The 12,511-nt window shown below is 47.3% G+C and overlaps 1 protein-coding gene and 1 long non-coding RNA gene across 2 annotated transcripts in view; one reads left to right on the top strand and one right to left on the bottom strand.

The window, feature by feature from the left end:
- Positions 1-12,511, bottom strand: part of LOC142767455 (uncharacterized) — a 326,266-nt gene that overhangs the window by 211,585 nt on the left and 102,170 nt on the right. The window lies entirely within an intron of this gene.
- LOC119179232 (sodium/iodide cotransporter) overlaps positions 1-12,511 on the top strand; it is a 38,109-nt gene that overhangs the window by 471 nt on the left and 25,127 nt on the right. The window contains exons 2-3 of the mRNA XM_075868368.1: positions 7,612-7,872; positions 9,554-9,619. Coding sequence (XP_075724483.1) covers positions 7,612-7,872; positions 9,554-9,619 — 327 coding nt within the window. The remainder of the gene's footprint in view (positions 1-7,611; positions 7,873-9,553; positions 9,620-12,511) is intronic.

Below are 12,511 nucleotides of genomic sequence, written 5' to 3'. Positions count from 1 at the left end.
AAAATGGCAGCATATCCACGGAGTGAATGATGGAGAATGGGGCGAAGCACCCGTCCATCCATGCGTGTGTCTGTGTGGCCGCCCGTGCGTTCATCCGCCCGTCCGTGCGTGCGTCTATTCGTGCGTCCGCATGTGCATCTGGGCATCCATCCCGGCGTTCGTCCATGCATCTGCTCCTGCGTCCGTCCATGCGTTCATTCTTCCGTGCAGCCATCCGTGCATCCGTCAATGCATCTGTCTGTGTATCCGTTCGTCCACGTATGCAACACTTCAACTACCACCATCTCGCATCTTTTCATCATATATTCCTCATATAGAAGCGCCGCCATCCAGCCAGACATTCGAAGGAATGAACGAGAGGAGGCACATGCACACTTTTTTACGGCTTGCGCTTCGTGTCTACTTCCAACCTTTAACCACCTCGAGTTCATGGTATATACTAGTTAACTGAATTCATGGCACTGTGGCCCAATGCTCGCTAAACCTTTCTAAAACCAAGTAGGTTACGCACAGCGAGTATAAGGTAATAAACCCTTTCTTGTGAGATTGTGCTCAATGTACATGCCAATGGCTGCTAAGGGGGAATGAGAGACAGGAGAATTCGGCTTTTAGTTAACGCGCACGATGCGAATTTTTTATTGTTCAACAACGCACAAAAGAAATCTCCCACTAGCACCACCTTGGAGGTCAAAATGTAAGACTGGTTACAAACTACTACTACGACTACGGCGGACGTACGGGTGCCACTATAAGGAGCCTCGCCCCTAAAATTGTATGCTACATGAACCAAAGTATAACGCACTGCAAATCACTTTTCGAAGGCTGTTTGATACGTTATTATGAGCGGCGCGTGCCACATGTTCCACTTAAACACAATCGTACAAATAGCGCGTACTGTCGTGCTGTGCACGTATGGCGTCTAATAGAAAAATAAGGAAAGTTCAGCTTTGCCTCAAAGGCGACGCAATGAACGCGATAGCAACTAATTGGAAGGTCAAGCGCAGGATGTCAAGCCAATCGAAACATGCCCCGCGTTTCTCACACACAAATGACGCACGCAACTTACTCACAGGTACAAATGAACGCAAATAAGCGTCGCAGTTGTTTCTTCGCCCTGTCTGAAAAGCACGCCATTTTTGCAAACGGATGATGTGCAACGCTTGCAGTGACCTTTGTGCCCTGGGTACGTGCGAGTTTTCCCACTGCAAGATAAGGGTGCGTGATCGAGCATACAGCCCTGTTTAAAATGTCGTATACGGTTCACTGGCAAGAAGTGAGGCTTAAACATTACGAACATTTATTTTCAGCTGCTTTTGTCGATTCCTGGCTGCAAGTGCTCGTTAGCACGGACTTGCTCGTGGAAGGAGGCACTTCTTCCTCGGTTTGACCTGGCGCTGCGCTTGAATAAACATACTCCCGGCCACCAAGTCACTAGTTAAGCTCGAGCGAATAAAGTGTTTTGTATCGGCCATATGGTAACAACCCATCGCTGTTGTTAGATCTTGCACGAACAAACATAGTCATCAGCTCCTCTGTAGAATTCCAGAACCCTTGCAAGTTTACACATTTGTCGGGGTAAGTTTTCTTCATTGACTATGACGATGTAACTCTAACTGCTCTAACTTCTTTGGTGGGTCTAGAACGCGACGAAAAGTGCGCTGATCGAAGTTGAAGCAGATATTCTTTTGTCCACCGGTTCCAAAAGTTTTCACTTAGCCGTTTTCTGTATGCATGCCGTCGTAAAGCTTGCGTGCGCGTCAGGTTCATTGGCATGTCATTGCCGCCCTGTTGTAGCACCGTAAGTTTCCTTCCAATAATGAAGTCTGCTGGGGTTAACGCACGAGGTTACTCGCTGACAAGCTCGATGTAGGTAAGACGCCTCGAGTTCACAACCGCCTCCACTTTCGATATCCCAGTAGTCGGCTCCTCAAAGTTTAGTCGAGCTTTGCCAAGAACCTTTCTCAGTGGAAGCTTGATAGTCCGGACCAAACGCTTCCACCATCCGCCCCACCATGGAGCGCTGGGAAGAATAAACTTCCAGGTGATCCTCTTGCGACCCAATTATGCTGATAGGTTCTCTTGGGAAATCATCCGACAGAGCTTCTCCGAGTCTCTTGATGTCTTCTTGAACGTTCTTGCATCGTCTAAATATATTTTACGTGAGGGAGGCCCCTTCGTGCTACAAGGCGTCGTAAACACATGAGGATGGCTTCTGAGTTCAGGCTCGAAACCAGTTCAGGTGGACTGCCCTGGATGTAGCACATACAAAAAGTGCTATGTAGCATTTGCTCTCTGCGGCCCCGTCTGTTGTCACAACAAAGAGAGGTCCTGCAAAGTCAACTCCAGTGAATTCAAATGGGTTCGTCATTGTCAAACAATGGCGTGCTATGGGAGACGTCGGAGCGTTGCCTGGGCTTATACTGAAGCGTCAGCACGTTAGCATCCGTGTATCACTTTCTTCACCAGAGTTCGTGCCCAGGAGATCCAATATTGCTCTCTTAACTGTGACAAAGTGTCTCTTACGCCTCCATGTGAAGTTTCGCAGTGTGCTCGTACTGTCAATAATGTGAAAAAGCGATAATCGTGTGGGAGTATGACTGGGTGTTTTACATCTTCAGATGCTTCAAGGTGTAACAAGCGCCCACGGACCCTAAGGATACTGTTGTCATCAAAGAACGGAATGAGGTCTTTGATTATAGAGTCCTCCTTTGCACTTGTGCCTTTCAGAATCGAGCTTATTTCTTCTCTGAAGGATTATTGCTGCACATGCCTGATCCAATAATTTTCAGCTTCAGCAATCTCTTCGGCTACTAAAAATCCAGTGTACGCTGCCATGTACGCTGTAGCGTTTAATGAATCTGAATACCCAGGCCGTGACCCTTTAGAAGCCTTTCAATTTTGCTGTAACTGTTTATGTCCAGGACTGGTACCGAAGTTGTATTACTGGATATCGCAATGTGCACGGCAATCATTTCAGAAGAAATCCTGTCGTCGGTGCTGTTAGTTTCTGACGGTGGTTGAGGCCATCGGTCTTCTAATTCGCATAGCCAGTCTGGTCCTTGTCGCCCAATGTTAGTGGATAATAATTTCTCCATAGAAACTCCACGTGTGAGCAGGTCGGCTGAATTCACATGACCAGGGCAATACCTCCACATAGAAGGATCTGTTTTTTCCCTGATCTCTTTCACTCTGTTCGACACAAACTGCTTGCATGTCGTCATGTCGCCTTTTATCCACGAAAGTGTGATTGTGGAATCCAGCCAAAACGTACAGTGGATCTCGAAGCCCGTGAGTGCACTTGACACATAGCAAAGTAGCCTTGCTCCAATCTAGGCTCCTAGAAGCTCTAGTCGTGGTAGTGTCATTTTCTTGATAGGTGCTACGCGGGTTTTTGCGATCAGCAATTTGAGCTACGCTGAACAGCTCAGTACGACGTGAAGCGCTGCAGCGTATGCCGAAGGGCTTGCGTAGCAAAATACGTGCACCTGTAGCTCTCTGGGTGATGTGGGTGATTTGGCTCCGCTGTCAAGATAACCCGGCATGAAAACAATTTACAAAAGCGGTAGTTGATGCACCCATTCACGTTTCCTCTTGAAGATCCAATGGTAGGTGCTCATCCTGTGATATTCCACGTGTCCATAACTTCAGGAAGACGATCCTTATAGCAATCGTGAATGGCGCAACAAATCCCATGGGGTTAAATACTCTGGAAGCAGTTTGAAGAACGAACCGCTTGATATCACGTTTTTCTTTCATAAACTTAAGAAGACCCCTAAAATAAAATGTGAAATTATCCGTGTGTGTATTCCATGTAATTCCAAGTACTTTAGCACTTGTCTCATGGAGGACAGCCAATTGCTTGCCTGTGGTCTTTTTCTCGTGCTCTAATGCGATAATCTATCCATCCGAGTTAGTCGTCGATTTCCCCAGTGTCATTCCTGCTTCCTGCATAATCTCCTTAGCTTATCTGCAGATTTGAAGTGGTTCTTCATCTGACTCCACTCCAGCCACTAAATCGTCCACGTAGAATGATTCCCTTAGAACTCTTGCGGTTCTGGTTTTGCTTGAATGCGCGCTCCTCATTTGGTAGAGTATAGTTGCCGTCTGTAGGTAGGGACTGCACGTCGCACCGAATGGCACTCTCGTCCTTCTCCACTCTGGAACATTCTCCTCTGAGAAATGCAGTGCTTCCTCCTCTCGAAACCAGAGGAACCTAAAGGCATCTCTGTCTTTCTCGGTGATAGAATTTTGAAGGAATGTCTTTTCAATGTCGGCAAAAAGAGCTATACGGTGCATTCTGAAACATAATAATACTTTGATGAGATCCTGGTGCAGGTTTTCACCCTTTTCCAGGCATTCATTCAATGAAAAGCACCCTTTTGCGTAAGAGAAAGCGTCGGAAACGATCCGTACCTTTGTAGTGAGTGTGTGCTCTCGAATCACCTCTCTATGCGGCATTTAATAAACTTTTGACGAATTCAGGGGTGGCCCGTCAACAACCTCTGCAAGTCCCACTCGTAGGTACTCCCGTATGGTTGTGTCATGTCTGTCATGTCTCCAAGAGTCCTTGCTGATTCGTGAGTCGGGAGAGAAGTTTCTAAAGTCTTGTCATAGCCACTTGCTTGTTGTCCGAGAGCTCCACGTCTTCCTTCCAGGGCAGCGTCACCTTGTATCTTCCGCTCTTAAGGCAGACGATCTGTTCAAATTGCTGGAGTGCTAGACTGAGGTTGCTCTCACTGTCGACGGAGTCTGTTATTTCTACGCTCTCGAGTTCCCAAAACGAACAAATGGATTTGTCGCTCTCTTGTACACTGGTTTTCAATGTGCAGACCATAATTCGTGAGTGTGTAACGTCCCATGCCATGCTGGTGTTTCCTTGAAACATCCACTCCAGCTTCCAGTTCATAGAAATAAGCCTGGAATCGCCTGCGCATCGAGTGACCTCTCCTGTCCTCACCGTCCACATTTGGTTGGAACCGATGAGAACACTGATGTCTTCTTCCCCGACAACGGATCCGTATAGTAGTTGATCAGCGATGTCAGCTCTCTGTATTTCCGCGACGAATGGTCAATTTGTGGTACTTGCTTCGATACCTTGGAATATGTGCGGAATTTCTATTGCTTTCAAGGTAACTTCAGTGTGCGAAAACGGACTCTTCAATCGAAGCTGCACAAGACGTCGCCTTTGCGCTGCTCGACTTGACTTGCTTGCGAAAGTGTTGAGCGCAGTGATGGTGGATCCCACACATGGCAACTTCAGCTGCTCTGATAGCCTCTTTGTGACGAATGTGCACTGACTTCCTCTGTCTATGACACCTCTGTCATACCGACATGTAACATCTGTTACGGCACAAGCCCAAAACGTCTGAAGAAGTACGCTCGTCAATAAACTCTCGAGGGTATGTTGATTTTTCCCTAGAGATGAACATACAGTCGTGTTGGTGCTTGTCTTACTTGCCGGTATTCTATTATTTGTTTTGCCGGTTTCTCGTGTATTCTGGCTTAATTTCTGCGGATCACACACGGTTGTGGCATGACACCCTTGACAGGTAGAGTACGTAATCTTGCGCCTGCCATCACACTCCCTGTGACCTTTCTTCGTTCATTCAAAACACCTCTAGTCTCCTGATAGAATGTGCTTCTTTTCTGGTAGCGGGAGATCCAACGAGCACTCGTCCGTGGAATGTTGGCTCGATTTGCAAAACACACAGTTTACAGGTACTTTCTTTGGTTGTTATGGAGAACTAAGGGCGTGGCTTTTGAGCTACGGTACTGGCAATTTTTTCTGCGCATTCTTATTACGACTGTCTTTTCCAGAATGGTTAGCGAACTCACTCTTCTCTAAGCTCTCCACTTCTATAGACAAGAAACTTAATGGGCGTTCCAACTCTGTGCTAGAGGATTCATTACTTCTGTAGCTCACCACCCAATTTGCGCATGACCGATGGTACTGTACAACGAGATCGTGTGGTAAAGCCCGCAGCAATATGTCGCAAACCATTGCTGAAAAGAACGTCTTGCTCACCCCAAGGGTTTCCAGTCCTCTGATGTTGATGATGACCTGGTCGTACAGCTTGCGAAGAGCTGTCGGATGACTTGAACGGACTGAAGGCAATGTACGAAGCCTGGAGAAGTACTCCTGCTCGAGTGTTGTTCTGTCGCCAAAGCGTTTCTTGAGTATGTCGATGGCGTCCTTGTAGCAAGCTTCTGTGGTTGGCAGGCCCACAATATCTGAAGCAGCGTCGCCCCTAAGAAAGAACCTCAGGTAGTTGAACTTGTTCATTCCCTTGAGGTTTCTGTTCTGGTGAATCACCTGGTCAAATTGCTCCCAAAAGTCGTTCCACTGGCACAGGTCACCAGCAAGTGGGGCGATGGTAAGCTTGGAAAGCTTGGCACCAGAGGCTCCAGCGGTACTCGCTACGGATGAAGTCTGAAGCTCTGGTGCTGATGACGTGGCCGCACCAATACGGTCGCGCTTGCTAAGAAGCTCACTCATGACGGTGTTAGCGTTGTCTTCGTATTCAAGGTTGGTGTCGTACTCTTGCTCAAACTCTTCATCTTGTATGTGGCTCTCTAACTTCCTGTTGATTTGGTTCAGCTCATCGTTGTTTGCCTTCAAACGTCCGTGCATGGCGTTAAGCTGATCGATGGTGCCTGTCGCATCGCCGAGAAGAGCTCTTGCATCGTTGATAATCCTGGTGGTCAGAGATGGTCTCGACGTCCGCTTCGGTTTCAGCCTCTCCATACCGTTCAATTCACTTGTAGCCTTCCGTAGTCTTCCGTGGTCCCTCGTAGCAGTTCTCAGATCTTCGTCACCAAACTGTTTGAACTAGCATACTGGCAAGAAGTGAGGCTTGAACGTCACGAACGACATTTATTTTCAGCTATTTTTTGTCGATTCCTGGCTGCAAGTGCCCGTGAGCACTGACTTGCTCGTGGAAGGAGGCGCTTCCTCTTTTTCGGTTTGACCTGCTGCTGCGCTTGATTATTGTTGTTGTTGTTGTTGTTGTTGTTGTTCACCTATTGATTGTGGCGCATACCCCATATGGGGGATTGGCGAGGAATCGGGGGGTTTTAAAAATTATGCGCTTGGATAAACACCCCCTTATTCACTATGCGGGCCTAAGTACGCTTGAAAGATGAGAGCCACCGCAGACACCACGTTCTCACTGCGCCATCTTGCTGATAATGCTGAAAACACGATGGTTACCCCCCGAGACGTCCGCTGACAGCGGTAAGTGGTAGATATAAATAGTTTGCCGTTTAAACAGCCACGAAGGTGCGCCACGATGGCTCAGTGGTAACGTCACGCATTCATGACGCGGAGGACGAAGGTGCGCCACGATGGCTCAGTGGTAACGTCTCGCATTCATGACGCGGAGGACCGACGTTCTATTTCGCATGCCGGAGTCTTTTTTTCTGGATTTTTTTCTTTCTTGCTTTTTCATATATATAGCTACGTATACATATACGGAGCATGACTTCGACGCCAACGTCGGCGGCAAAATCCAGCCGAGAGTGTCCATATAATTGCTATCACAATAAAAATGTTCGGTTTAAAGCGCACTTTGTAGTTATGACTGCATGAATCACAAAAATCTGCCCTTACAGAAAACGTCCAGGGTTGGCAATGGAAAAGACGCTGAAATCGAGACATTTCTGGGTGGTCAAACGCTTCCCGCCATCGCCTTGGCCATGTCTGTTGTGGCATCGGTGGCGAATGGTGTGAACGTGGTGAGCTTTGTGGGCCACTACTACGCCCACGGATTTCACTCCATCTGGGTTGTGGCTGGCACCCTGGTTGCGTCGACACTGACGGTCACAGCAGTGGTGCCCTTGCTCTACGCGCTACGGGTGGCCTCTATTTTTCAGGTAACATATCAAATAACAAGTTTATAAAGAATATCACCTTGCTATCTCAAGTGCGTCTGTTCTTTTCTGTATGCCATCACGTTGTAATTGCATGGCGCTGCCGTGCCATGGAGGAACAAAAACAAGACGTCACTAAGTGCATCGACAATTGAAAAGAAACGGAGAAGCTGATACTCTCACTGATTCTTATAGTAAAATATGAGTAATATAATCAAATAAGATAGCCTTGGCTGCATTGTATACTCGTGGCCTACCTTCATGGTGAGCATCTTTTTCTCATGCTTATGGAAGCCTTCTTCATTGGGTTACCAAGTGGTCTTTCAAACATGTTTCGTTAGTCGATGCTAATTTTTATGTTACAATATTTCTTCACGTGTATCATCCCTTTTGTATGTGCTGGCTTATGACGCTGTGGCTTTTTATCATAGTACGACACCCAGCTAAGCAGAAAAAAAACGCGGCTCATCCCCCTTTTTTAGGAACAGCTTTAACACGAAAGTGAACGGTGTCTTCACAGAGGTAGTTGAGCGTTCATTGCGCATTGTTTTGCCGCAAGGGTGAAGCAATGAAACTACAGAAACAAATCGCAGTGTATTGCGAAGAACGCCAAGCAGCTCGAAACTTGCCGCGCGCACCTGAAGTAGAAAGCAGGCGCAAAACAAATGCACAAGTATACACGAGATGAGTGCAAACTGTGACAAAAATTTAAGGCCTGACCAAACGCAACCATTGAAGCTCTTCAGCGCTGTGACTTCCTGGACGCAGCATCGCAGCCTCTTCCTACAGATAGAAAGGGCAAGTAGCATAGCGTAGCTACGTGATTTTTCTCACCCTGGAGAGAAGGCGCGGCGCCGCGTCAAAAGGCCACGCGCTGATGCGCTTCAACAGTTGCATGTGGTCAGGCCTTTACTTTGTGTATGAGCAGCGTGGTCCTTTCTTAAAGGCGGCCGCGGCAGTGTTTCGTGCCTTGTTTATTCACTGTAACTTCAAAGCAACCTTGCGGTGAAAGCAAAAGGGTAGAAAGCGCCCGAATCTTGAGATGTGAGCCACCACGTCAGATAGCATACATACGCACTTTGACCACGTCATGTTGAAGAGCGCGCATAGCAACGCGCGGTTTGGCGCGAGGTGACGACCTGATGAGAGAGTGCGCCCAATGAATGCTTCTCGGGCCATATCCCCACTCATCAGGACTCTCGCTGAAGGCAGTTAGCTCGGAGGGCCGTCAACACTTCATGGTGTTTGTAAATGGTTGCCGTTAGCATCCTTGACAACGTATACTTCGTGGCGTAGGGGATAGCGGAGCGCGCTGTTGATGGAATGGTCTGACGCCCCACAAAAAAGTTTTTATGCTCGTTTTTTGTCTTTCCAGCCTATTAAGATTTATTTTTCAACGTAATATTCATGACGGAGGTACGTCAGTATAGCCGAGGTAGACCACGGCTGGCATAAAACGCTTTCGTGTTAAAAAAGTTGCCATTCGAACTCAACAAACTAGTAGCGTCAGTCTCTACGTAGATGAATGTTTTAGAGTTGTAAAACTGGTTTTGTATAATGTTGTTCATTGTTTACTAAGAGATTTATGAGTGTATTGCATATCTCCTAGAAAACAATCCTGGCAAGAAAAGCAGCGATGGTACCATATTCTCATGTTTCCTTCACATTGCTGTTTTTTCTATAGTACCTTCGTCTTCGTTTCGACAACAAGGTCGGGATCACGGCGTGCCTCGTCTACTTTGTACTGAGCGTGAGTAGTAGAAAGAAAGCAAGAAAAAAAATAGCTCAGCTGAATCTCGTGAACCTTCATTTCTCTATAAAAAAAGAATACGAACTTCGGTGACAAGCCAACACTATAACACCGTTTTGTGCAACGCTAAATTCTTACTGTGCTTTCTGTCGCTGAAAATACAAATTTTAAACGCCAGATTTCATAAACGTCATGTCGGTTCAGTGCTCTTTGTTTCTCAGAACCATCAGTAACCTGTAGTCAAGTTTTAACAGGAAACATGTTGAAGTATCCGGTACCGCAATATCCGGGAAACGGAGAAAACATTTTGCAGCTGTGCAAAGTGAAGTGAGGTCGTAGCACAGTTATGTACTGTATAGTAGCGTGAAGGAGCGGAAAAAAATAAATTACACAGATTGTGCGAATAAATTTCGTGGCTAAACAATGCCTCTTGTCCGTTTTCTTTGTATGCTAGTACATTCCTCACGACATTCCTCATGAACGGTTAGCCACAGCAAATGTTTAGAGTGTATTTTAATTCAACTCCAAGCTTTAAATGAATGCTTATTATCTCTGTTCTTTCTCCCTCCTTCCTCTTCCTCATTCTCCCAACTGAAGCCCACAGCAAGCGCGTCCAGAACTATCCTATCCCTGTAAAAAGGGGAACGAAAGTTCCTGTGACATCGCACTCGATCTGTAGTGAGAGTAGGCTTGCGCAGGTTTCTCCTTCAGGGTGAAGAAAGGTTCATCGCAGCGCACCCTCTCCCTATTTCGTCAATTTACAGGTCTAGATTGATTGATATGTGGGGTTTAACATCCCGAAACCACCATATGATTACGAGAGACGCCGTAGTGGAGGGCTCCGTGAAATTTGCCTACCTGGGCTGCTTTAACTTGCACGCAAATCTGAGCACACTGGCCTACATCATTTCTGCCTCCATCGGAAACGCAGCCGCCCCGGCCGGGATTCGATCCCGCGACCTGCGGGAAAGCAGCCGAGTACCTTAGCCAATAGACCACCGTGGCTGGTTACGTGTATAGGTCTGACTTCGCGCCCCCTTTCTCTTAAGTTAATGTGCGGCGCTGTGTCTGCACACCAGCCCTCATGGGTGGCTATGGGAGTGGGCGCCCCCTTACCACCCTCCCATGCGTACGCCTATTGCAGTGAGGTGAGTGACTTGCGGAGGCCTCCGCAACGTGTGTACGGGCAAGGCATCGCGGCTGCATTTGTTTTGCAGGTGCGTGTGCGGCACGTGTACAATTTTTCTTTAATCCTCCTTGCACGTGTATGAGAGAATGCCAGCGAGAGCAGACAAAAAAAAAGCACGACGTACATCACAGCCTCGTGTGGCCACGAGACCAAGCTTACACTGCTACGTCACAGCCTCATTCGCCTCACAGAAAACCGAAAATTTTCCGCATAAAAATGCAACATTATTTCAAATAGCGAGAATAAATTCATCTTGGTGTGTGTACATTGCCTCTCGGGGCTATATGAAACGCTTGAAGCAAAGAACGCGCAAGCCACAAAAATGGTGGCACCCCCCCTTTAAGGGTGAACACGTGTGATGAGAGGGTGAGGAGATGCGAGATGAAGGGGAGAGGGCGAAGCATAGCGTATGCTTGTGTAATGCAGTATAGTGAGAAGTGCGAAAGGAATGTGACAGGTAGGAAGATAATGTGAGAAAATATATAGTGTGAGAAACGAAAAGCGGCTAGATGGACGTTGCAGAAATGCAAGGGAAAATCAACGCCTTTAAGTTTCTTCACTGTTAGGGACCAGCAGCCTGAAAATTTTCTGCGAAACTTTCATGGCAAGAGACATTTGTTCTTTATTCTTTACTCGGAGATTTTAAATCACTGAACACTTCTGCGCTTAATCAAGAAGCCATATCTGTTTGCTTCTCAGTGACGCAAGACGATCCAGCCATACAGAAATAAGTGCTTAGAACAACAACTTTTTTTTGGGGGGGGGGGGGGTAATCTTAGCCCACATGGTCCAACGATGACTTTCTTAACCTCTGTGTAACCTCCTGGTTAGTACAATGTGTCCGATATATAAATGCATCTTACCAACGGTACTAAATGGCGTGAAAAAAGAACGCATACTTCCCTTGATACCGTCGTAGTGGAATGAAATGGCTCTGGTACATGTAAACTCGAGATGTAGGGTGGTTACATGTGTGAAATTTCTACCTTGCGAAAATTTGCTGCCAATTTCGCGTTGATGTGCTCACAGAATGCGCCTTCTTTTCAGCGTTCCTCAGCGTCTTATACGCTGGCAGAAGCTTGAAAACGGCATAGCGATGGCGTCCTTTATGGTGCATTCAGACGGCAGACTGAATCCGGATTTGTCGTGGACGCGGGCGGCTAATCCGCGGATGACCCGCCTGCAGGCGCATCCACACGACGGACGGTGTCCTAGGAGAAAACAGCCGGATTACCCTGGACAGCAGATTCAGCGCTCACCTGCACCCGCTGGCAGCAGACCGGTTTCAGAGTATTAACATGGATGCCCGCAAGAAGTGGCGCTTGGCTATAGCTTGGCTGCGATGTCTGTCGTGTTGTGACAAATGAACGAGGAGTGTTATGCTTTGAGGAGAAAAGAAAGTTGCTGGCAGAATGCTCCTTCAACTACATTGTTCCCCACTTGTAGAAGTTCTGAACACGTCTCCCATCCTTTTTTAGAAGCGACAGGTCACCGGTTGCAGAAGTTAGAATATTTCACCACCATGACGGCTAAGAATCTCACGTGTCAAACGACGGCGGCGACATTTCCCGAACCACCAAAAGTGATTTCTGCGTATTTAATCACCTGAGAACAAAGCCCCCGAAAACTAAGTAAACCATGGTCAAGCGTAGATACTGCCGACCAGACATGCAGCTGTCCGCGAGCCATGGAGGACATGCCGT

This window comes from Rhipicephalus microplus, chromosome 7 (genome assembly GCF_043290135.1).
Source record: "Rhipicephalus microplus isolate Deutch F79 chromosome 7, USDA_Rmic, whole genome shotgun sequence".
Classification (NCBI taxonomy): domain Eukaryota; kingdom Metazoa; phylum Arthropoda; class Arachnida; order Ixodida; family Ixodidae; genus Rhipicephalus; species Rhipicephalus microplus.
Note: the sequence above shows the minus strand (reverse complement) of the source record. Positions and strands in the feature narration are given on the sequence as shown.